At 35.5% G+C, this 26,073-nt stretch overlaps 3 protein-coding genes across 6 annotated transcripts; 2 read left to right on the top strand and 1 right to left on the bottom strand.

Annotated features, from left to right (window-relative positions):
• Positions 1-753: 753 nt before the first annotated feature.
• On the top strand, positions 754-3,580 carry LOC112522432 (probable fructokinase-7). Of its 4 annotated transcripts, none has more exons than XM_025131536.1 (8): positions 754-816; positions 947-988; positions 1,402-1,595; positions 1,686-1,898; positions 1,984-2,181; positions 2,260-2,400; positions 3,073-3,189; positions 3,272-3,580. In XM_025131536.1, the coding sequence occupies exons 2-8, from the start codon at positions 967-969 to the stop codon at positions 3,416-3,418; spliced, it is 1,032 nt and encodes a 343-aa protein (XP_024987304.1). In that variant the 5' UTR covers positions 754-816; positions 947-966; the 3' UTR covers positions 3,419-3,580. The 4 variants fall into 4 exon arrangements, with proteins under 4 accessions (XP_024987304.1, XP_024987313.1, XP_024987321.1 ...); XM_025131545.1 differs by having other exon boundaries at positions 768-816; positions 937-988; XM_025131553.1 differs by lacking the exon at positions 754-816 and adding an exon at positions 851-869.
• A 411-nt stretch (positions 3,581-3,991) lies between these two features.
• On the top strand, positions 3,992-14,205 carry LOC112517893. Its single transcript, XM_025125271.1, has 7 exons — positions 3,992-4,314; positions 4,431-4,462; positions 6,168-6,265; positions 6,381-6,463; positions 8,820-8,897; positions 8,975-9,073; positions 13,741-14,205. Exons 1-7 carry the CDS (start codon positions 4,231-4,233, stop codon positions 14,011-14,013), a joined length of 747 nt encoding a protein of 248 aa, XP_024981039.1. The 5' UTR covers positions 3,992-4,230; the 3' UTR covers positions 14,014-14,205.
• Positions 14,206-21,545: 7,340 nt separating this feature from the next.
• On the bottom strand, positions 21,546-24,239 carry LOC112526463. Its single transcript, XM_025136748.1, has 4 exons — positions 23,865-24,239; positions 23,667-23,773; positions 22,480-23,499; positions 21,546-22,371 (listed from the first exon to the last, which is right to left on the bottom strand). The coding sequence occupies exons 1-4, from the start codon at positions 24,154-24,156 to the stop codon at positions 21,694-21,696; spliced, it is 2,097 nt and encodes a 698-aa protein (XP_024992516.1). The 5' UTR covers positions 24,157-24,239; the 3' UTR covers positions 21,546-21,693.
• Between the last annotated feature and the right edge of the window lie 1,834 nt (positions 24,240-26,073).

Here is a 26,073-nt window from a genome sequence, read left to right as displayed (position 1 = left end):
TGTGAATTGACATCTATTGAGATTGTTGGTGGGTCTGATTACAAAAGGTTTAACCTATTTATTGATTTAAATAATTAAATTATATAAAGATAATTCTTTATTTGGTGTTCATCTTCTTATTCTTTAATAATTTTTCAACACCACGTCCCCATCCCCGATTTAGCGGGGAATCTCCGTCTCCTATCGGGGCGGGTGGATCGGGTTCCTCAACGGGTCGGAGTTCATTCCCATGCCTGTCGGCAAGTATGAATTGCATCAGAATCTATTTACCACCTGGATTGGAGTCGGTTACCATCAATATCATCACGATACTAGTGGGGTGTTTGGGATTCCTTTTAAAAGAACTTATGTTTTTTTTTAAAGTGTTTATCACCTTATATGGTGGTAAATTAGAGTTTTATAAAAAATGTTTGGATTAACTTATGACAGTATCACACCAGATAAGCTAATAAAATAGATAGAGATACCATTTTCTTTTCTCATTCAAACTCTAAAACTTCTTATTGCCGGTATGATACCGGAATAAGTTAACAAGTTAGAAGGACGTAACTCATTAAAAACTATTTATTATCAATTCCAAACCAGTATAAACATTTCATTTTTTTTCTCCATCCAAATACTAAAAACTTTTTATTACCGATACCGTTTTGAAGTAAATTAATAATCACTTTAAATAAACAATCCCAAACACCTTTGATCGCCCTGTTTGCCTCTGGTACAAAATATCCATTGAAATTAAGGCAACGATTTTATCCCCGTTCAGCTTTTATCTTCTCAGACTCTATTTACCAAGTTTCCATACTTTTGCTGTTCTTGGTACCTCTTGATCATCTTTTTGAACTAACCCGCTACTTTCTTCTTCTCTTTCTGTATTTCTTGATTCCTACTCGTATAACTTAAATCTGTATTTTCTCTTGGTTTTGTAACCCTTAATAGTGATTTGCAGGTGTAATAGTTCATACCCACATGGCGGAAACCCCAGCTTCAGGTTCTTCCCCTCTCTTTCTTTTCCCTAACCTTCTTTTTGTTTTTCTTTACCATGTTAATGAATATGAATATGAATATGATTACGTTATGATATGATGCTATTCTTTACATCGGGATCATTGGCAAGAAGTTGGTTCTTGAATTTGTGTGAAGACGATGTGCTCGTGAGGTTTGTTTTCTTTTATCTTATGGTGCTTAGGTCATGTGGGTAACCTTAAATTACCAATTCTTGAATTTCGTTAATCTTTTCTTGGTTAACCATCGGCAAGACAGTAGGTATTGGGCTAAGTTTACTTGTATCTTGATCATATTTTTTGTTGGGATGTTTCTATTTGAATGATCTGAATTCATTGTATTTGTGATCTCGATCTTAGTTCTATATTTCTATTAAAGAACGATTCCAATTGGTTTTAGGTGGTGTGAAAGACCTGGAGGCAAGCAGTTCACTAGTTGTATGTTTTGGCGAAATATTGATTGATTTTGTGCCTTTAGTTTCTGGAGTCTCACTTTCGGAAGCACCCGTCTTTGAGAAAGCTCCCGGTGGTGCTCCTGCTAACGTTGCTGTCAGTATCTCAAGATTGGGAGGTTCTTCGGCATTTATAGGCAAAGTAAGTTTCTTCAAATTTCCCAATAAGATTTCGACTTCTGTTACGAATCATGGCTAGTAATCTTGATTCACAAACACTATCCATTTTCAGGTGGGTGATGACCCGTTTGGTCACATGTTGGCTGACATTTTGAAGAACAACAAAGTGAACAACTCTGGCATGCGGTTCGACCACAAGGCAAAAACAGCATTGGCTTTCGTTAGTCTCAAATCTGATGGGGAGAGGGAGTTTCTATTCTTTCGTAATCCTAGTGCAGATATGCTTCTTCAAGAGTCAGAACTTGATGTTAAGCTTATTAAACAGGTTTTTAGATTGTTGTTTTCTTGATCTTTTTCACTTTCTTTTTGGTGGGATTCGTTAAAGTTTCGTTCTTTGGTGACTGATGAAGGCGAAGATATTCCATTTTGGTTCAATCAGTTTGATAAATGAGCCATGTAAATCAGCACATCTAGCTGCAATGGCGATAGCCAAGAAATGCGGTAGCATTCTTACTTATGATGTGAATTTGAGATTGCCATTATGGCCATCGGAAGATGCTGCTCGAAAGGGCATAATGGGCATATGGGACCAAGCAGATGTCATTAAGGTATAGATATTTACAGTCATAACTCATAACACCATCATGTAAATCATCATTTCATAATCAATCCATGTGCATTTACAGGTAAGTGAGGACGAAATTACGTTCTTGACCGGGAGTGACGATCCTTATGATGATAGTGTGGTGTTGAATCAACTTTTTCATCCCAATTTGAAACTATTACTTGTTAGTGAAGGAGCAAAAGGTTGCAGATATTACACTAAGGCAAGATTCTAGCTTTCACCCTTTTTTCTAGATTGGGAGAGGAGTTGATTACAAAAAGAGAAACCGTCCAAAATAGCCATTTTTGACCGCCTGATTCACTTTACAGCCGCTTTTCTTCATAATTAACCGAAATAGTCAAGATTTTGCAAGTACTTTAATAACTTGCAAAATCTTTTAGCACTTTAGCAACTTGCTAAAAGGTTATTTTATGAAATATTAAATTCATAAAAAGTAGATTTCGCAAGTTGCTAAAGTGTTTCTTGCAACATCTTGGCTATTTTAGTCAATTGGGTAGAAAAGCGGCAATAAAATGTATTGGGGAGTCCGAAATGGCTATTTTGGACTTTTTCCCTTACAAAAATTACGAACTTAGCAGTCATTTACCAAACACTTGTTGGGTGAGTGCTTACTGGATGGGCATAAGAAAGACTGAGAATCTTACCTTTTAAGAGGGAAGGTAAGGATTGAGAGTCTTGCGAGATAATTGAGAATGGTGACTCTTACCCGGTAACCGTTTACTGGGTGATTGACCACTTACCATTAATCCATTTTGATGGCCATGAATGTTACCTGATAAGGTAAGTGGAGGTGATGACTCATGCCGGTAAGCGCTTACCCAGTAAACATTTGGTAAACGACACCTTATTTTGACAAATCTTGTGTGTTTTGCAGCAATTTAAGGGTAGAGTTGGTGGTGTGAAAGTGAAGTCTATTGACACCACTGGTGCTGGAGATGCTTTTGTTGGTGGGATTTTGAGCATCTTGGCTTCAGATTTAAATCTGTATGAGGTAAGTGATGCCCTTTTCGACATCTAATATTTTGCATGATTTATTAGCGTGCGATTGTAATGATTGTGTCGGGTGGTACTAGGATGAGAAACGACTAAGAGAAGCTCTCGTTTTTGCTAATGCGTGTGGAGCCTTGGTTGTAACCAAGAAAGGTGCGATACCTGCTATGCCGACGAGAGAGGAAGTCCGCCAAATTCTGAAACAAGAAGGCCGAGGACTGACCGGTTGATGTTTCTTGATGTTCTCTCTTTTATGATCCGTGTCGATTCGAGTATAATCTAAGGCGACATGTTTGTCGATAAGTCTTTGTACAAATAGTTAAAATGTAACAACAATACTTGTAATTGTTTGTGGAAATAGCACAGTTTACCTGTGACGACTTTAAGTCTTTTATGGCCGTCCAATGGTTAGTCGATGCACATAAGATGACCTGGAAACCGAAACCATAAAAAGCACACGCGTATGACCCTAGCGGGTGCATAAGGCATGAGGCATAGGCTTGTTGAGGATTCTCTTTAGGAGTCATGTCTTGCAAGACCATTGAGATTTTTCTAGATGTTTACTTAGGACATGTGGGATTAGTGGAGGTGCATACAAGCGGGTCTGGACTGATAAAAATCTCCAGTATCATATCATATTTTCACGTCCTATTTATGTACATCAATCACATGAACACTCGGATGATGTAAGCTTAAATAAAATATAAAATAAATCTGAGATGTATTCATTTCATTGGTTGGATATAGAAAAAGTTACGATTTTGTGACAACATATTTTTTCCGACTCGACACCGGAGGTTTAAAAAAGAAATCGCAGCCGATGCATAAGGCATGTGGCATGTGCAGGCTGTTTAGAGTTTAGACTTGAAAATCACGTTAAAAAAAGGTTTTCACGGTTGTTATAGGCGCTACGACGGTAGCACCCAGATTTACCAATCTAACTTTCCCCCCAATTTCGTTAAAGCATCAGTTTATCTTCTTCGGAATCGAGATTCATTCATAATATTGATCATAGGAGTCGGAGAGATTGATAAAATTAACAATGTCAACCGATCCATCGTTGGTTTCGGAGATGGGTCCTGATGGTCTCGTTCGCGAATCGCCTGTCATCGCCCACACCGAGAGGGTACGTATTGTGTGTGTGTGTTGGTGTTTATGTTGTTGTTTTTTTATATTTCTGGTGAATATATTCAAACCTCCAAGTGATAATGCTAATTCCGTGTTGTTCCTCTCTTTTTTCAGATGATCGAAGAAGAGCAACTTCAATTGAGGAAGTATGTCTGATTCTACTTATGAATTTGTCTTTCGATCTGCTGAATTTATCATTTATATTTCGCATTATAATGTCAGACTTTTAATTAAGAGTCTTTATTATACCCTGTAGTATCGTATAGCTTGATTAAGTTTTTATGGAGCTTATTTGGGTTTTTTTTTTGGATGTTAAAGAGTATATGAGAGAAGTAGAATGATTATAAGAAGCTGTTTAGTCGAGTAACTTCACCTATAACAAGAACAACTTAAGACGAATGCTCAATGTTGACATCAATTCCCTGATCTCTGCTCAATGTCACATCAATGATAAACTTAGACTGGCAATCAGACCTCGTCTTGCTACAAAATCTCACTTGCGCACAAAAGAGAAAGTGTGTTTAGAACTGTGCTTCATATGAACTTTGCAACCATTGGTATAAGTACCTGAATTAAACCATCACCCAACTGTTAGTAATACGTATTTAATGTAAAGAAAATAAAATTTGAGAATATGCTTTATTAATTCTTGGTGTTGTTTGCTTCTAATTATACATTTTACAACAATGGGAGGAAGTATCGTTTTTTGGTTGCCATTGCCTCTCTGATAGGCAGTTTCTGGCGATTAGCCCCCATGGACCTGAGGAGTTCGTCTTTGTCAATACGGGCAACAAATGCTTCCATATGTGTAGGTTGTATGATATTCTGAGGCGAAGGGACATTTATTTCTAAAGCATCATCCTTTTGAGAGGATGAATCTTGAATATAGGTTTCCTCGGGTATGTGCAGGACAGAGACATTAAGAATTGTCTCTAGATGGCTGGTTTCTGGTTTAGGGTTCGGACTGAGCTTACATCCTTCAATATCCCTAGGTGCTTGATCTAGGAGATGTGGTTGCTCTGGATAGACTCAACTGTTCTCTCTCACTTGTGCCTTCTTGGGCATCTTTTATATAACATGGATTGAAGATTAGTACATATTCTGACTTAAGTGTACTAATGAGAGGAGAAAAGAACTGCAACTGCAAGTATAGGAGCAGGGACAGACCCATAAATTTTTTCAAGTGGTGGCACTATTTGACTAAGAAACAAATATAGGGATATTTTTCACAAAATCATCATTGTCTGTTAGTTCCTTGCTTTTCATATGCGATATCCTATGTTCAAGTCTTTTATTTGTTTTCATCTGAATTAAAAGCTAAAAACTAAGAAAATGACACTAACAAGATTCGAAGTCTGGTCTAGGGTGGAAGAAAAGCCTTGCAAACCAACTCTACCAAGGAAAACTTTGTGTCCTCATTGTAGTTTCAAAATATATACGATGACACACAAAAAATTGATATAGTGACACTTTTCACGACCCTATAATTTTTTACACTGCAACGAAAGAACGAAATGGTGGCACGTGCCACCACAAAAACCACTTGGGTTCTTCTCAGTATAAGAGGTCCTCCTGTTACAACATTATGAATGTCTAAAACTATATCCTGTTCATCCTCATTAATTATTGTAGCATTATGTCATGTTTACCAATAAATTTGAGATGTGCGTCGTGAAATTATAGATTGTAGTATGAATAACTGTGTTTCTTGGTGCTCATTAGGATCAATCATCATCACTTAGGATAATATGTATTACCTTTAGATGGGTGAAGAAATATTTTGCATACTAACGGTAATTGTGCCTATTGTTTTAAAACTTGTTTATTCTTTATTTGCCTTGGAACTTTCAGATATATCCAAGAGAATTATTCAAAAATTCGTGAAGTTGAGCGGGAGCTTACAAATCTCACAATGGAGATGAAACTCACAGCAGGCCCAAAGAAGGCTGGTTGGTGCATTATATACTTTTGATATTTTGATATTAATTATTTATGATGCCCCGCTTATGGTGTATGCCAAGTGACAAGTGTTACTTTTCTCTCATTTACACTTGCATCTTGTAGCACTTGAACATATGAGGAAGAAAATAGAATTGTCAACAGAGAAGGTTCGTGTTGCTAAATTAAAGGAAGAAGAAGCAAAGAAGGTTTGTGTCATTACTTCAGTGATATAAAGTCAACTTACTTTCTTGTCATGATACCAGTCTTTTAATACATTCATTGATCTTCATATATGTCTTTTCCTGTACTTCTTTTTGTAAGTTTCTTTGAACCGCTGCTTAACAATAGCATCTATGGGGTTGTTGGTTCTGAAGATTGGGAACATGAATTTTGGTCAGAAATAGCACACGTAAAATTCTTATTGCTGTTAAGTGTTTTTTTCATGTTCAGTTTACTTTCTTGTCAATTGTCATGATTCCAGCTTCTAATACATTTGTAGTCTTGATGTATTTACTTTTTTGACATGTCTCTGATCAAGTTTCTTAGCATCATGAAGTTATTGGTGTTGAAGATTGGGAAAATGAATTTTGGTTCGAAAGAGCAATAAATCTTGTAGCTCAAGTGGTATTCTTTTGTATGATGATTCAGATTTCAGAGCCTTTGTGTATTTGCATCACTTAGCGACTATCATGGTTTATTATACACCTAAGGCAAAAACCCTCTAGCATTGTAGGCTTAATATAAAAGTTTGTTCTGAATTATATGAGAACTTCATTACTGGTAAGAATTATTTCTGTTTGTTAGATGTATATTTATATCCGATTATCCTTAATTGAAGCATTGATTTTGATTTATTTCCTTATGTTCTCCTATGTTGTATACTATATATTGAGAGATTCCCTGTCATAATAAAGTATCAATTTCCAGCCTAACGTTTTCTGGTATCAGAGCCGTGGCCCTCCATGCTAATCCTAGCCCCAACACAGTTCCAGTGCTGTTAATCCAGAAACATCAACCTGTTCCCGTGTTCCTGTTCATGGGTTATTCACCGTTTCCTCTTCCTAATGCATCTGTTCTGATCACTCGTTCTTTTTAAATCTTAAAGTGGGGGAGAAATTCGTGATGTCAAAATTAAACCAAGAATAATATTTTTTTAGGACTATCAACTATTGTGACATTCCCAAGATCCCCGTAAAATTGAGCTTCTCTAATTGGTTACCGTGGAGTATGTCCATACAGACATATCTCTAGAGCTTGGACAAGGAAATGTATTTAATTGAGGATCCCCAGAAACTATTTCTTGAGTGGAAACTAGATGACAATGACATTCATATTGCCCTTTGATGCTATGAACCCCAAACTTTATCTATTGCTTAGAATCACTGCGTTACAGCAAGATGAACAATTACATGAAGATTTACTACATGCTATGTGTGTTCGTAGCTGGAAAACTGTACCTTGGAGTTACAAAGGGCAGCATGTCATCTCTTGTTTTAGTGCTTAGTCTGAGTACCAAGCCATGTCCACTTACATGTGAAATGACTTGGACCAAGCTTCTACTAGCTGAGCTATGTGTTCTCCCTGAAAGTTGATGTGACAATTACGCGGCTATCCACATAAAAAGTGGATTATCATCTCATTAGTCATTTCTGATCCAATTGTTGGAACTCGGAACTACATCTGGGCGACCTTCTCTTCAGGCTGTGCACATAAGCTCATGGATATTTGGATTAAGCCATTATGCAAACCTCAGATTGATTTCATATGCAATATTTGTGTTCACGCCTATGGAGTGTTAGATGTATATTTAGTAGACATCTATTTGATAGATGATTTAGATCCTTAATTTTACGCACTAATTAGGGGCAACTGATTTTGATTTGTTACCTTGGGTCGTCCTATGTTGTACACTATATATCAAGGGATTCTGTGTCATTAATGGTTTCACCTTTTACTATGACCACCTCTTTGGATATGTATGACGGATGGCTAAATTAAAACAGTGATCCCATGATTATCATCAACATGATATAATTTCCTGTCTCTAATAGCTAGTAGAAAGCAAAAGCATGTCCAACTTGTGTTGATATTCACAGACGGATGGAGTCATTGGCATTCACATTCCATAAAGTTCATTGACAGATAGGAGTACAAGAATTGTTTTTCTAAGCCACCGCCACTCTCATACTCCTTCACGTACATCTCCATGATACAGGGGAGTTTTAGTTTTACCATGAGGGTATTTCATTGGTTTATCTTTGCAAAGACACACAAAGGCAGCAAGATTACTAATGAATACACAAAATTCTGCAAAACTTTGTTTCATGTTTAGAAGTTGCTGTAATGCACTTGCTTGTGGAACAATATATCATTACGTATTCTGGTTTTACACCTGATGCAAGGAACTGGTTCTGGCCTTCTTTATCTGAACTTCTCTTTTGTTGTTCCTAGTATTACTCTGCAGCTGTCATATTGCTATGATTCCGAACTCTCCTCTCTTGTTCCTCTCCTTTGCATAGGTAATTATAGGCTGTGGTGAAATCATATTTCAATTTGTTGCAGGCTTTGGAAGCTGCATCGAAGGCTGTGAAGGATGAGGAAGCACTCAAGCAGAAACTATGCGAAGATTTGAATAATCTGGTATTGTGCATACTTTATCCTTCACTGCAACTCCTTTTTCTGTTTCAGTGTATTGTATACTCGCTTATCTTTTATAGGTCCAAGAGAGCAGTAACTCTCAGTTTGCTAGACTAGAGGAATTGAAAAGGCGGCTAGAGGCTTTGAATCCAAGAAGATCATCCGCATATATGGCAACCGTAAGTCTTCTTCCCACTTCCTATTTATGCGAATATATTTGGCCTAGTTTAATGACATAGAAGAGAAGTACCGTTGAGTAGTTTTGTTCTCATAAGTGGAGTGTTTCTAGTGGTTGGACTGTTTACAAGAATAATGATTCATTACTCATATGCTTAGTACATGGTCGAAAAATTATCACCAATTCCCCTATAATAAATCAGCGATTTCACTTTAGCTTATCACTGCTACATGTAATCAAGAGGCAATAAAATTTTCATGACCAAGGTAGCAGACTTCCTTGTCTTTCCATGTAGATGTTTCTTTACTGGAACCAAGCCATGGCCTAATGCATGGTATTTGTCTCGAGTTTCACCCTGTTGCTTAAAACCATCAGAAGACTTACTGTTCGAGTGCCTTCTTGATTGATACCAACGCAATATTGAAGGGGGGACAATGTCATTATTTTCTAGTTCTTTTAGCAGAGAGACATGGAGTACAGGATCAAAAAAGTTTATTGATTCTTGGGACCTATGATGGAATTTAATTGTTTGTGCTTGGTCTAATCATTTGGACCATTCCCAGCTAATGGATGCATGTTGTGAATAGATAGCCAATTAGGTGGGTGATCTACTCAAACAATCAAATTAGTAAATTGCAGGATTGCGTATGTATTACAATACTCAAAATCGGATGATTATAATGGAGTTTCCCCATATCAAAAGCAAACATTGGTTATTCGTACTATTTATTTAATACCCCCGGTATTCTCTCTCTCTCTCTCTCTCTCTCTCTATATATATATATATATATATATATATACTCAGACCCCCTCCACTATTTCTGATGTTATGTCGTATGTAGGTAAACCTGATGGCAGGTTCATCAGTAACCTGCCCCATAGCATTCACATTGTCCTCGAGCTGAAAATCTGGTAACTGTCTCTTTATAGATCCCAATCCTCCCACAAAGCTCCGAACTTGCCCAAGCCTTTCCATTTGATTATGACCTCTAGTCATCTGTGATCGCCTTCCTGCATGCGGTGAATGTTCAGGACATCCCCCGGTGGCCGGTACCACCCGTAACTCTTATATAGTCACTCAGTTGTTGAGGTATTGTTGGTGCAGAAGCACAGTCACCGATAGCTCGACGTAGCTGTCACACGTGGAACACTGGATGTATGTTTGTTGAAGGTGGCAAGTGGCAAGTCGAGTTTATAAGAAACCACACCAATTCGATCTTCCACCCGGTATGGATCTTAAAAGCCTTGCTGCCAGCTTCTGGCTATAGTGAGTAATTAACGATTTCTACTACGTAGGTCATAACTTCAAGAGAACAGTGTCACTAATTGCATATTGTTCATCCTTTTCGCCCAAGTCGACCTTTTATTTCATTTGACGTTGTGCACCCAATAAATGCATTTTGACTGTGTAGAATATTTCATCCTGCTCCTGTAATCCTCTGTCCATGGAGTCGATGACAGTTGCTCCTTTGTAATATTTCTCTGCCATACAAGACTTTGAACAGGGAACATATCAGGCTAGTATGGTAAGCAGCGTTATACTAATGCTCCGTCCAGCTGGGCCATTTACTCCATTGTTTCGGCCTGTTTGACACCATATCTCAGATGTTGCTCAAGACAACAATTAACAACTCTGATTGCCTGTCTGTCCACAGGTGATAAGTTGTGATGTACTTCAATTGTATATCGTGTTGCCAAAGTATCTTTTTCCAGAAAGAACTCAAGAATACCTCGTCTCTATCAGTGATGATCGAGACTGGAATTCCATGCAATCTGATGATTTCTTTAGCAAACACTGTGGAAATAGATTGGGCAGTAAATGGGTGTTTAATCCCAATAAAATGGGCGCCGTCCACCACTACCAGAACCGTATTCACTCTGTTCGGTTTGCAATCCCTCCCCGAAATCCGATGATAGCCTCCCAAACTTGGTTTGGTAAAGGAATAGGTTGCAGTATGCTTGTTGGAGTACCAGCTAAATTCTTATTGCGTTGTCATGTGTTGCATCCTTGCACCCATTGACTTAAATCTTTCCGCATCTCCACCCAAACTTTGAATGCCATCCTTTGCTATGTCCTATCTTCTTGTCCGCCTACAGATGAGGTGCGAAATTCTTCAAACAAGAGGGGAATTAAGGTTGATTTTCTAGAATGGACCGACTTCTCCTTGTATGCTACAGCCCTTGTTGATACTTAAACCCAGAATGCTCCTGCCTTTGTGTGTCTTTGCTTCTTGACGTCCTCATTTTTTCTTTACGACGAGTCATCTCGATTTCTTTCCTCACTATCTCCCAGTATCGCCAGTGTGGACTGCCCATTACAGCACACTTGTTGTCGGTTGCCTTTCAAGATAATGCAACCACTGCTCTATTTCTACAGCCCACCTTGTACACAATGTCAAACTTGTAGCCAAGCAACTTGTTGATCCACTGATAATCAGGCTCGATCATTCGTTCCATCAGAAATTTCAATGACTGTTTGTCAGTTCTTACACAAATTTGCGACCCGACAAGGGACCAATTCTTTCACAGCCAACACGATAGCCTTGAGCTCCTTGTAGACCAACTTTTTCCATGCTTGCTACGGGTCCTTCCTGTTGCATGAGTACAGCTTTGAGCCTGTACCCTGAGGCATCGGTTTCTACACCGAACTTTTAAAGTGAGGCACCTTCAAAATTGGGTGGTGACTGTCTAGTCTTTTGAAGGCTGTATTGGTCAACTCATTCCAAAAAAAAGTTGATTTTTTGTCAGATTAGTTAAAGGGGCTGCCATCTTACCATAACCAGGAAATGCATGTTCTGTAGTACCCCGGGAGGCCTAAAAATCTTCTCAATTCGCTGAGCGTTGGGGGCTGGGGACATTTTAACATAGTTTGTACTTTAGATGGGTCCATTTCTACCCCCGCCTCCGATTCAATGTGGCCTAAACAAGTCATAAGCCTCTTGGCAAACTCACACTTCTCGTGGTTAGCAAACAGTTAGTGCTGTAACAACCCAAAGGAAGGGCTTGAATACCTCATTCATTGATCCCTCGAAAGTCGTTTTACATCTTCTTCGTCATTCTGCTTAAAACTAAGATGAAGAAAACCAAAATAGACTTTCTAAGGAAGGATATGAATACGGAATACCTCATTCATTAAACCCTGGAAAGTTGCAAGGGCATTAGCTAGCCCAGAGGCATGTAAAGAAACTCGTAGTCAATTACCGGTGTAGAAAATTTGTCGGGCAGCATGCATTTTTAAGAGCTCGGTAATCCATGGATAATTGTCAACTCCCGTGTTTCTTTGTGAGAACCACTAATTATGTGTTATTTCACATTGTGAAACAACATATAGCCATTGGTTCTCATGGTTCTCAATATTTTTGTGCTTCTCATTTGATTATGCACCTATACACACACACACACACATTCCTACCCCGCTTCACTATTGCTGTTATTATGGTGTAGGAAAATCTGATGGCAGGTTTATCAGCGGGGTATCATAAACTAGGAGTGGAAGTGTGTAATTGAAGAAAATAACTAGGAGTGGAAGTGTGTAAATTGTTGAAAACCTCCATTGCATTATGTCTTTGTTCTTACATTTCGTCGAAGTACCTGGACACACATTACAAACCAACTCTATTGAAAAGTACAACCACTCCTTTTAACTAATCACTATTTTCAGTCCACTATTTCGATAACAAATGATTGGATTGAACTAACATGGATTCAAGAGGATCACAGAAAAACAATTCATTTCTAACCGATCATCTGGATTATCACTCAGACAGTTAGACCAAACAATGCTCTATGGATTATTCTTATGAGTTCATGAAATTCTTTAGATTGAACAAGAAATTCACTTCTCGTAAAACAAAATTTGACTTCTAAACAGGGCATATTCTCCCCATCTGTGTTTTTGACATTTCTCAGTGTGGCCGCTTTATGTATGCTATTAACTATGCTATTAAAATCGCGATATATCACCGATATATTGGATATCGGACTTGGGGAAAAAATCGCTGGTGAAATATCGTTCAAAATATTGGTCCCGATAATATTGCCAATATTTACCGATATTTTGATGGAAAAATCGGTCCGATATACTGATTTTCTATAAGACAAATATTTGGGCTTTTCTATGTTGGGCTTAGTTTTTTGGGCTCTTTATTTGGTCACATATATTAGGTCTCAACTCTCACGCTTCTTCAGTTCACAGTTCACAGTTCACGCTCACGGTCTCCTTCATCTTCACCTTATTTTGTTTTGTGAGACTTGTTTATCAGTTTATGTGATGTTTTAATTTTGAAACTATTCTAAACTCTAGTTAATGCATATGATTTGTTTATGGATGCATACATATAATATATATATATATATATATGTAATTCTAAGAAATATTATATTAACCGCTATTTTGGACCGATATAATCGATATTTGGAATATCGTTCCTGACCGATATTTTGTATTTTGACCGCAGTAACAACACAGGATATTAATTAGTTTGGTCTTGGTCTAGATCTCTCTGAAACCACCACTTTGTTATGAAGTTAGCTATTGTTTTCTTAGGTGAATTCGATTCATGTTCTACATAGACAGACGCACATGCACAAACCTATCTATATGCACTTGTCTAAGAGTGAGGTATATGTTGAAATCATAACATTCCACCCAATCATGCTTTCTTGTAGCCTGAAAGTCCGATGGGACCTGCATTGACCACCACAAATCCAGATGTGTCAGTTCTTAATAATGTGGAACCACCTACTGGATCATCAAAAAGTGTTCCAAATCACAGTACTGAGGACAGCCATAATCAAAAGACAGTGGGAGATGTAGAAGGGAGGGGGAAGAAGAAAAGTGCAATGCAAGGGAGAGGTAAAGGAATTGGAGCGGTACCCAAGAGCAGAGGATCTACAGCTGGTTGGACTGGTGCTGGGTTTGATGTGGATGGTAGACCCTGACGCTAACGTTCTCAACTCACTTCCATCTTGTTTTTATGCCAGGTATATAGCTTAGTCCAATTTTCAAGTAGTAATTTGCAATCAAATATGCCATATTGTTTCTTCCAGTAATTTATAAAGTTGTGATATGTAGTTTGGTATGCCAGCTAGATACATTTTTGGCATTGTGCTGCTATTGTTAGATTTGTCAAAGGTCATTTACTTCTCGAAAGAAAAAGATAGGATTCATCAAATGCCATTCTATCATTCACTGGTATGAGCTACCTGTGAATGTGTATTGGTCCCTCTTGAAGGTAGGAGCCCTAGAATGAGTTGGCTATTGTTCGACTTCCACTGCAGGAAGACATGTAGTTGGAAACCGACCACGAGGAAATGTCATAACCTTCTATTATCTGTGATGGATCAGATTCTGAAATTAAGATTAGATCCCACCGTCACTGATTTACCAACATGAGGGGTGTTTGGTACTGTTTTAGTACTCCCTTCTTGCCAAAGATGAGTGTATTTGAGTTTGGAGTGTTAAAAGGACTTAAATGTAACAATTTAATTATTAAAAAATGTACTAGAGTAGAAAAAACTAGATATGTTTGGGTTAATTTTTTGGTTAAAGTTTGAAGATTGAAGAAGGATTTTCTTGGAAGACATGAAGGATGTTTAGGAATTCAAATTATTTGTACCAAACTCCATGTCTTCTTCCTGACCCAAACCAATATAACTCTTGACACATGTTATTTTCTTTCATATACATTTATTTCGTTCATCTTTTTATGCTATTTCTTTAGGGGTTTCTGTTCATTACCCCCGTCACTCACATACAACCTAGTTCTTACCCCCCCCCCCTCCCTATCTCACTCACATACCTTCTATAGGAGAGGAGGTATGCATAGAATTCACCTTTCTTTAGTAAGATGTGTCCGGAGTTGGTTGGTGAATAGAAAGAGTAGATGGAGTTTGGGGATAATTATTGTATGTTTTAGGGCTGGGTGGTGAAACAAAAACAAGAGTTGACAGAAACATAAATGGCACTGAGACATGCAGCAGAGGTAGAGGTGGTATGGTATGTAATTTGAAATGAAGTGAGGTGTTGCTGAATGGGTGGTTGAAGATATAATGGTCTGTCTGTCAATACTTCAGACAAAATAATGTGTAAGAAAACAGTAGTGTTATCAAGTTTGAATAATTTATCAAGGAACAAGAGGAAGAGGGTTGGCTTGAAGAGCGGGTGTGCTTGAGTTTAATTGGTATAAATTTCTATACCTTCTTAATCTTGCTGTTTCTTGAGTTTTCTTGATTTTGAATAATTATTTATAGAGAAATTTTTGTTTTTGAACTAGGAAAAGTTGGGTGGATGTCACAAGTATTATATATACACACACAAGGGAGAAGCAGGTTTAGGGGAAAACCCCCAAAAAAATGAAAACCGGAGAACACCTCTGTAACCATTCATCTGAACGATATAAACATGTGCATACAAGTTAATGACGACGTTTCTTGGTTTGTATGCACATATGCATACCGGACAAATTGCTTGTATGCATATGTGCATAACGTCCAAATGAGTGGTTACCAGGATATTTCCCAGTTTTTCATTTTTTATGGTTTTCCTCTCAACCTAACCCTATATATATATATATGTATATATATATGTATATATATATGTATGTATATATATATGTATGTAGAGGAGTGATCATATGAAAACCGCCCTCATTTGTGTAAACCGTGCAAACCACCTTCATCTGTCGATTTCATTGTTTAATYTTATGAAATTTTTTCATGAAATTGTTTAATCTTGTGAAATTGTTTCATATAATATTTTTTTTGATGAAGTTGTTTCATATATGGTTGTGAAATTGTTTCATATAATACTTAATGAAACTGTTTCATGTATTTTTTATAACATTAATGAAACTGTTTCATATATTTCTCTAAAATTAAAATTATGAAGATGATAATATCTATGATTAACACCCTCCACAATAAAAATGATTAATCAACCTCTCATAATTACAAAAAAATGAACAAAATGAAAAATTATGATTGGTTGAATGCGGTTTGCACGGTTTGTACAAATTGAGTGGTTTGCATTTGATCGCTCCCTTATATATATATGTATACATATATATATATATATATATATGTGTGTGTGTGTGTGTGTGTGTGTGTGTGTGCGAGCTTTAATGGATGCGCCATTTTCTACGTCATTTGCTTAGTATTGCAGTATACTAGACTGGGTGTAAACAGTGCATATGTTCATCTGGTTGCTTGCATATAACATCAATATATACAGATACCGGATAGAAGAAAAAATGAAAAATATGATTGATAGAACAAGATATTGTATGTGTGTATATATATGTGTGTATATGCATATATAGGGGCTTAATCATTTGAGAACTCCAGATTTTATGAGATCCGTGAGAACTTCCACCTTAAGGCTTTGTTTAACATGATTTTTTTCCCATTTAAGTATAGTATTTAATATATTTGTTTCATATCATGGAACTTTTGTTGAGGCACAACAGTTGACTGGACATCTAGAGGTAAAACACTGTTTTGGAGCGGGCCGCAAGAAGGATAACAAATCTAGGAAAACTCTGAATTCTAGATATAACCTCAAAATAACAGGGTCAAGATCGGTCAGTGAAACGATGGGGGATAAGCTTCATCGTTGAGAGGGAAACAGTCCAGATCACCAGCTATTAGCTAAGTCCCCTAAATGACTGCTCAATGATAAAGGTGTGAACCAAGTACATGTGAAACAATTATATGTTAATCAAAATTTTAGATCCTAGTCTTTGATGAAGAAAATCATATAAAATATTACATGATGCACTAGTTCTTAAAGTTATAGGTTCTTAAAAAAAAGGTATATATATATATATATACACACACCTAGAGGTTAAATTTATAGTCTTGACTGATGGGCAGTGGGTTTGTCTCAAGTGTCGTAGTATTTGGTGGAGTGGAGTTTGTTTGTAATGGAGGTTGTATTATGATGGTTTGAAATCACATGGTTGCCAGATTATGAAGGAATTAGGGCCATTGCTTATTTTTATTTTTGAACAGGTGTAATAATAAGTAGGATTCATTATGAGGGCTTAAAATTAGGTGAAAGGATTTGGTCCACACAGAGAGTTCATTGGTGGCAGGAACTGGTAGTCAGATCCCGTACCCTTGGCTTCTATTCTTCTCCATCACTGTTTTCACGTTATTAATGTTTTGTTTTGATAGATACAGGTGTGTACTAAGTAACTAATATTAATATATATATATATATATATATATATATATATATAGGATAGGTTTATGGAAAAACTATAAGAAAATTGAAAAACTGAGGAAATTTCTAATAATAATTTTATATTTAAGTGTCTCATTTGAATCTCCCACTGGCATATACTGTCTTCTTAGTAACTTAATGATAATAGTGTTTAGCTGTTTACCAAATTCTCACATGGTAAGCGTTTATGGATGACAGTTACCTTACTGGTAAGCATGATAAGGATTATAAATCTTAATTAACAAAAAATATAGTAAGGATCAAGAATCTTACCTAGTAAGTGATGGAGAAAAACTCTTACCCGGTAAGCACTTACTTGGTAAAAAACGTTTACCACAATTCATTTTAATGGATAAGAATGTTATCCGACAAGATGATTTTTGCTTGTAAACACTTAAATAAGTGTTTAGTAATAAGGGTAATTACTAGTTGTATTTATTTGTCAAAACATTTAAATTATATATTAAACCAAGATTTGCACTTTTTAGGCGTAGATGAACCCTGAAAAGTGTTGATAGTGCATGGTAATAAATAATAATTTATATTTACATAACCAACAAAATTCTCATGAGTGTTGAAGACAGGCGTGTCATAAAAACATTTTCACCGTTTTTAGACAAAATTACTTGAAAATCTCATACCAGAATTATGATGTGTGCTTGATAGTAGCGTGAGGTGTGGATATGGGTGATGATGATGCTTCTTTGAGACCCTTTTTTCATGCATCAAAAGAAATCTTGTAATCAATACTATTGTTTATGTTTATTATTAGAGCATCTTTAACAGTTTTTTTAAAATTAAAAAAATAAAGAAAATAGAGATTTTAAGCCAATATTTTACGAGAAAGTAGGAGAGAGAAGGATTTTTTTTATTCAAATATGGAGATCATTCTAAGGGGTTGTTTGTTTACCTCTTAATAACTTCATTAAGAGACAACCTCTGAATCGTTAAGAGGTGAATTTTGTTTGTAAAAAAAAATATATGTCTCTTAATGGTTCTAAAACTCTCTGAATGATTTTGTATCTTGGATCTCTCTTAACCATTAAGAGCCCTAATTTCATTGTACACAATTACCAAACAATTATATTTCATTTTGCACTATATCATGAGAGCCTTTAAATCATTCTGACCACTTAATCATTCAGCAATTGTCAAACAGCCCCTAAAAATGATATCAAGTGAGAGCATCATAAGAAACCTTAAAAATAAATATTTAGATAGAGAATTAATATTATAATAAATGTTGAATTCTCAAAAATAGAGAATTTGTTGGAGATGAATGTAATCTATTTTGTAGATTTTGACTTTTAATTCTTCGTTTAGTGAATCTGTTGAAGATGTTCTTGACAATTTTTTTACTTTTAAATATATTAAAATAATTTAATTTTTTTGAAATTGAAAATTCTCTCTCTCTCTCTCAGCCATAATTAAACGAGACTTCGTCATACAGTCACCCTCCCCCATATTTTTCTACATGTATAATAATGGCCCTCTCTAGCTACTTGTCAAATCCATATAATGACTATTCTCTCCCTCCAACCCTTTTTTTTCTTTTTTGTCTTTTCATAATATTTTAATTTAAAATTGTATTTTAAACAGTAATAATATGTTGATGTAGGTTGGTGTTGTTATGTATTAATAAAAATAAATAAATGTTAAAAAATCTCACTTATTTGTTGTAAAAGAGGTGTTGTTTTGTATATTATGATGTCGACATATTTGGCCTTCTGGATGGTTCCTACAGTATGTTATCTCCACGTGAATTTTGCCCCTTTTGAAGGATATGCCCTAAAACCCATTCTTACCAAATGTCATAACATGAATATCTTACTTTTCTTTTATAAATTAAAACACTCCTATTTTTTAAACGTTATTTTCTTTTTTTTTTCCCAAATTCAAGAACATGGCATGAATATGAATGTATAATGCCACTAATTAAAATCTTATTCTTGCAAATTTTCACGTTCTATATTTGTTCACTAATCATGTAAATATACATAGTTAGAGGAAGAAATGTGAATTTTGAATCAAATGAAATTGAAAAATCTGATGTGTCTTAATTTCATTGGTGGAACGGAAATGTGATTTTAAAATAACGGATTTTTATCCGAAACGTTTTATGGAGTAAAGATTAGGAAAGTAAAAAAAAACTCGTTCTTGAAACATTTTAAAGAGAGAAACGGAAGGAATAAAGTTTACATCTTAGGTACCAAAATAGAAGTTTTGAAAATACATTATCCAAAATGTGAATCAAGTTAAAGTACGTTACCTTTTCATGCAATTTGTCATTTTCTTTTCTAACCAAATTCGAGAACAGTATGTTAATACAAGTGTATGAAGCCACTAATAAAAATCTAATCTCAAATTTTCACGTTCTATGTTTGTTCACTAATCATATAAATACATATAATTAGAGAAAGAAATGTGAATTCAAATCAAAAATAGGAAAATATAAAAATCTGATGTGTCATAATTTCATTTGTGGAACAGAAATGAGACGAGTGCTTTTACAAAAACAGATTTTTATCCAAACCGAGGTCCCCAACGACGGTTTGTGATCGGTGAATGTACATGTGGACCATCTATCACATGTTAAGTTTTGTCTAAACGTGATGATTATTTTTGGTCATCTAATCTTTAAGTTTTGACAGAAAAATCAACATCATATAATATATTTTTTTGTTAATATATATAGTCTTTAAGCCTTTATCAAAGATTTTCATATGAAGTTATCTGACCAACTATTATACGACATCAATTTTAAATTATAAGGATGAAAATACTTGTGAAATATTTAATTAACAAAAATTAATTTTGTATATATAGTTAAACATATATAGTAGTATGATTATTAAAAAAAGGTCCCTAATTTTTTTTTTTTGAAATAAATAAATAACACATGGTTATTGAAAATAAGATTAAAAATGACTATATATTTATTAAAAAAAAAATTATTTAATATTAATTAAAATAACAAATCTTTAATTTGGGTAGTTATTCCTTTTACATAATATTATACTCCTCACTCCCAAAGCTACAATTTTAATTTATACATTTCCTAAGTTTTAAAAAGAGACAGTTAGTTAACTTCTCTAATCTACTCTTAGAAGTTGTTTACCAAACACGTATCTGGATAAGTGTTTACCAAGCCACATTACCTTGTCGGATGAATATGACAAGGACCAAGAATCTTACCCGGTAAGAGCGAGGCAAGGATCAATAATCTTACCCGGTAAGTGAGGACGTCGACTCTTACCATGGTCAACACTTACCGATAATTGTTGCATACAATACCAATTTGGTAGACTAAAATCTTACCTGATTACACTGACGGATCCGGTGTATGGTGGTAGGGGTCCTAGGCCCCCATCAAATTAACCCACCAAGTTTGTTTAAACAAAGGCTATCAAATTAAGGGTATAGTGTCATTTGGTTATCCAAAAAATGCAATAATTATGCATGTATAAAACTATGTATCATTTTTATAAATGGACATTTATTTTTTAGAAGGAGCATGCTCGTTATTTAACATATTAAATGTGTGATTTTAAACAATATTGTTTAAAACATTTTCTTAGTAAATATAAAACTATAGTTCAGCTAAATGTATTTCTAATTTATATTGGAAAACAAAACTAATATATATATATATATACCAAATGATCTTTTGTTTAGTGGTATTCTAGTCTCTGACCTTCCAAAAAGTCATGAGTTCAAATCTTACTAAATGTAAGGAGGATGTTTGATTGTATTTATTACATTTGTCGTATATAAATATTATATATTAAAAAAAACTAATATATATGTTATCTTATTTACATTGCAACCAACAAAGCGGCTTTAAATGTAAAAGAAATTAAATTGTCATGAATTATGAAAATTAATATACAAAAATTATTGTTATTCATAAAAATTAAAAAACGGCAAAGCGTACAGGAAGCTTCACGGAAATAAATGACAGATACCCCTCGGAATATGAGTCTTCCCTTCAAACTTATCCCCACCCACCGCATTTATGTCCGATATAATATATATATATATATATACTTAGAAGTTCAGAGTTTTTCGTGAGATCCGTAACATCAATTTATATTTATTGATCAATTTTATAAGTTAATAATTTAATGGTTTAAAATTATACGATGATAATTTTATGATATATATATATATATATATATATATATGTGAAGATGTAAAAAGCCAACACCATAATTTAGAATGGAAAAAACAGGTACCATAATGTAGTGGATTGATTAAACCTTAATTATGTTTACAAACACAGAGAAAACTTGAAGCTTAAACATCATCGATAACATATATTATCATCACTAGCTCTTTTTGACCATTTTCTTTTTCCCTTTTTTACTCACGTGCACCCCATCACGAGTGGCATCTCATCACGTGAATCCACCATGCACGTGACCTCCGTCAGACCTTGCCATCTCATCCACCAACGTCTCCACCATCTCACGTTCCATCTCCTTCACCAGCTCCTCCGCCTCTTCTTCAAACGCAATCGCTCCCACCGCCCTTGTGCTGCTTCTCAGATCACCTGCTATTAACCCATCTATGTCTTCCAGCACTTGGCAATCGGCTGCTGGAAAACTCTTTATTTTCCGGCGTATCATTTCAATCAGTTCCCATCCGTACATTCGATGTGAATACCCTCCAGCAGCCCATGGTTTGAAACTTATGTAAGGTTTCAAGATTTCCACAAGAACTTCGTCTACCACCTCGAATATCAGCTTCCGGTTGGGGAAGTTGCCGGTGGGTTGGAGGAGTTCTTCCAGGTGATGAAAGATTGAAGGGTGGAGAGGGTGGGAAGGGGAGTACCAATGTGCGACGGAGATGGCCGTGGTTTTTTCAATTCCGGAGTGGCTGAGGATTCTTGAAATGTACTCAAAGTAGTCGTCGTCGTCGTAAACCGAACCACCGCCGGTGATGGCGGTGGCGACACCGTTACAGTTTGAATAGTTGTCTTCTCTAGTACTGACGTTATCTTGGACGGAGAGCTTGTGCGTCTCGTTGGTATTGTATGACCGATTCTGACAACGAGGCAACTGTTGGATGCTCTTCTGCAAATATCAAAAGAAATGATTAAAAAAATGTTAATAGTAAATGATATTTTAAGGAAAAAAATCGATGACATCATGGATAGTGTTGGTACTAGGTAAGGCAAGTACTTGTTTTTGAGGTAATGCTGTTGTTGTTGTTGTTGAAGACGGAGACGACGACGCCATGTCTTTCTTGAAAGAAATAAACTTTGTTGTTGTGTTGACATTTAGAAGACGATTTGATAATGGAGTTGACTTCTTCTTGTTGTTGTTGTTGTTGCATTTCTTCACAAATGGTTCCTCTTGTTGGTGCTTTTTTTTCAATCTCAGATCATACTTTTCACTCGCAATTTTCTTGTACTTTTGAACTTTCACTGGGGTTTGATCCTGCTTCACCAGTTGTACTTTCTCAAGATCTTCCATCATCATCAACGGTTTGGTGTTTGATGATGACGATGATGGAGCTTTGGTAAGTTCCGTGGATGTTGTTAATGGCGGATTTGAAATGGGTTTCTTGAGGTTGTTCTTAATCTCCAACAGTCTGAGCCTCGCTGAGCAAGAAAGTACCGGTGGTTCATTTTCTTTTGAAGTGGCTGACGACGATGGCGATAATGATCGTCTTTTAGGTTTCAACACCACAAGACACTGATCCCTTCTTTCTTCCTTCTTTTTCATGGTGTTTGTGATATCTACACCAACTCTTTTACTGATATTTTCCCTCACCTGCTTTGCAATCTGCTTAGCATATTCACTGCTACTCTCATCATCCCGTCGATTCACAGGAATCATCTCCGATCTCCTCCTATTCTCTTTGTTAATTTGGAGAGAAAGCCGGTGGTGATAGTCGACGTCTGTAGACGGTCTGGCTGCCGTCGATATCCGCGGTGTCACCGGCAAGGAACGGGTACTTTGCTGTTTGCTTGAGGACAACTTTGAAAGAGGGTTTAATGGAGTTGCATAAGAGGAGGAAGACGAAGGTCTAGGAGATGACAGAGAAGGTCTAGGAGATGAGTTCTCTGGGAGAAGATCGAGACCCATTAATCTTGCGACAACATTAGGTGTTTTTGTACTCGGAGAACTGCTGCATTCTGAAGAAACATCATCCATCATCAGTCTTGATCTTTTTGTTTTGATTTGAATTCCACCCATCTGCAGGTTTTCTCAAAAGTTAATTATGGATCCAACGACCCCATCTATCACCATAAACGATAACAATAATTACCACCATCATGACTTACTTTACATTATCCTTCAGAAAATATATATATATATAATATTCAAACAACGCATGCTAATATTTAAATAAAGAAACTTACAGGGATGTTTAAGTTTGTTTCTTGTTTAGGTTTTGATGATGATGATGATGAAGATGAAGCAACTAATTCTTCGTCTAACTCCAAGCTGTTCCTGGGTGCTTCTACACCTGTTTAATTAGTTATACAATTATCTTAACTCTACATAAAATTCAAAACCCAGTGTGTGTGTGTGAGAGAGAGAGAGAGAGAGAGAGGTACCTGGGTGGATGATATTGGATTCTTGAGGGATATTAACAAAAGAGTCGGAGATGAAAGAAGGTTGATGAAAGGGAAAATGATGATGTTGAATATCAAACAGGTGAAAAATGGCACTCATGCAACCACCGGAGGAGGAAGAAGAAGAAGTGGGTACATGATCTGCTGTTTTTCTTGAGTATTTTCCGGCGGCCTTTGTCGTCTTGCTGGTGGAAGAGGATTTTCCAGTGCCATGACAACCACCACCGGCGCCGCCGTCACTGGTAAACTTGTACAACAGCCACTGTTTTCCCATAGTAGCAATTAAGGAAAAAAAGAAGTGGTGGTTGTTAGGATGATGGAGATGGATGAAGGTTATGGGGAGCGTAAAAGACGGATCCTCATGGAAAAGCAGACTGTAAATTACCAGTCACTGTATCATCCATCGCCACCCTCCTCCTGTATCTCTCTCTCTCTCTCCCTGTATATATATATATGTATATCTCTCTCACTCTCACTCTCACTCTCACTCTAACTCCATCTTTCACTAAAATATATAGTAATACCCTTTTCCTTTCTTACTTTTTTATTCTGAATCTTTACAGAGAGAAATAAAGAAACAGAGAGATGGACAGAGAGAGAGAGATGGACAGAGAGAGAGAGAGGGGGGGAGGATGCAAGTATGGTATTTAAATGATTCCATATATACACATATGTATGGCATATGGTATCATTTAGAAAAGGAAATTATAGATTCTGTCTTTAATGAGGTTTAAGTTTCAAACATATGCTCCAATTTTCTGCTTAACTCTTGAGGAGTATGATTCTTATGGACCGTTTAGTTTGGTTTGTGGGATTTGAATTTGTATTACATTTCAATCTCAAGTTTGGTTAAAAAAAAAAGTGTAGAATTCAAATTCCATGATTTCATAAACATAGGATTTAAAAATCTAATGGGAATAGTTTTGACATCTATGAAGTAACCATCGGGATCAAAAATTAAACGCGCTTGAGTAGGAAATCTGCAATAATGAAGCTTTGGTTTTACAAATTCATAATTATATTAAGGGTCTGTTTGTTAGCAGCCTAATGAAAATGACTTATTCAGTAAGCTTCAAAGAGAGATTTATATAAAAAGTCAAGTTTTTTTTTCTTTCCAAATCTACCTTTTCCATATTAAAAAACATGCTCCTTCCATCTCAGAAAAACCGTCTCAAATAAAAACTTTTTCAATCTTTAGAAACTAATTAATCCACATAATCAATTTTATTCATATGAGATTTAATGAAAAAGCAACGAAATGCAAGTATTTGCTTCAAAGCTTTTGCACCTCCATGTAAGATAAAAGATTATTGTAATATGTGCTTATGTTTTGGAGGCTAAACATCATTTTCTTGTTGTCAAAGATATGAGTGTTATATTTAAGAAAGGATACGTATTTTTTTAATCATTTAGGACATGTTTGTTAGTACCTTGAAGCATAATTGTCCGATAAATAAACGTTTGAGCATATTTTTTATATTGAAGACCTCCCTAAGCATAGGCACTCAAAATTTCCCATTTAGAATGCAAAATATATAGATATAAGTATTTGACAAAAACTTTTAAAAAATATTTATATATATATATATAATATTATTTATTGATGCATGTTACTTAAAATTCAAGATTACAAGTAGATTGTGTGTATGTACAACTTATTAAAACTCCATGTCTGAATTTGTGTAACTAACTGCAGATAAACATAATCAAACACATGATAAACATCTCATTTTTAATATATAAAACCTAAAATATAATTAAGATAATCAATGAGTTCTAACGAAATACTTAATATTATCTTTATAAAATGTTATATTATTAAACCAAAAATAAATTACTTCGTTATTAAACTTAAATTAAATTATAATTATAGAAATTACACAAAAAAAATGAGAACTTTTAAATAGTCAATTTGATACTAACATTGATATAAAAAAAATTATGATATCTTCAAATTTATATTTTATTCAAAAATAAAATCGTTATCGCTTACTTAAAAACACATAAAATTGTATTATAATATCGATAGCGATAAAGAATAAAATAAAATATTAAAATTGAGATGTATCTCGTTGCATTGCGCGAATACCCTTCTAATATATATATATATATATATATATATGGGTTGGTTTGTTTAAGATTCTAAAATATTTTAGAAACTCAGAAACCATCTATTTTGTAAGTATTCATG

This window comes from Cynara cardunculus, assembly GCF_001531365.2.
Source record: "Cynara cardunculus var. scolymus isolate 2C chromosome LG 1, CcrdV1, whole genome shotgun sequence".
Lineage (NCBI taxonomy): Eukaryota > Viridiplantae > Streptophyta > Magnoliopsida > Asterales > Asteraceae > Cynara > Cynara cardunculus.
This window is presented reverse-complemented; position numbering and strand designations above follow the sequence as displayed.

What these genes read in the sequence shown, in the direction of transcription:
- LOC112522432 (XM_025131536.1), top strand. Translation starts at nt 967, where the DNA reads ATGGCGGAAACCCCAGCTTCAG. An exon ending in GGCGGAAACCCCAGCTTCAG is followed by an intron (nt 989 to 1,401) that starts GTTCTTCCCCTC and finishes AATTGGTTTTAG; the next exon opens with GTGGTGTGAAAGACCTGGAG. An exon ending in CTTCGGCATTTATAGGCAAA is followed by an intron (nt 1,596 to 1,685) that starts GTAAGTTTCTTC and finishes ATCCATTTTCAG; the next exon opens with GTGGGTGATGACCCGTTTGG.
- LOC112517893 (XM_025125271.1), top strand. Translation starts at nt 4,231, where the DNA reads ATGTCAACCGATCCATCGTTGGTTTCGGAGATGGGTCCTGATGGTCTC. An exon ending in GAGCAACTTCAATTGAGGAA is followed by an intron (nt 4,463 to 6,167) that starts GTATGTCTGATT and finishes TGGAACTTTCAG; the next exon opens with ATATATCCAAGAGAATTATT. An exon ending in GCGAAGATTTGAATAATCTG is followed by an intron (nt 8,898 to 8,974) that starts GTATTGTGCATA and finishes TATCTTTTATAG; the next exon opens with GTCCAAGAGAGCAGTAACTC.
- LOC112526463 (XM_025136748.1), bottom strand. Translation starts at nt 24,156, where the DNA reads ATGGGAAAACAGTGGCTGTTGTACAAGTTTACCAGTGACGGCGGCGCC. An exon ending in ATCCAATATCATCCACCCAG is followed by an intron (nt 23,774 to 23,864) that starts GTACCTCTCTCT and finishes CTAATTAAACAG; the next exon opens with GTGTAGAAGCACCCAGGAAC. An exon ending in CAGCATTACCTCAAAAACAA is followed by an intron (nt 22,372 to 22,479) that starts GTACTTGCCTTA and finishes TGATATTTGCAG; the next exon opens with AAGAGCATCCAACAGTTGCC.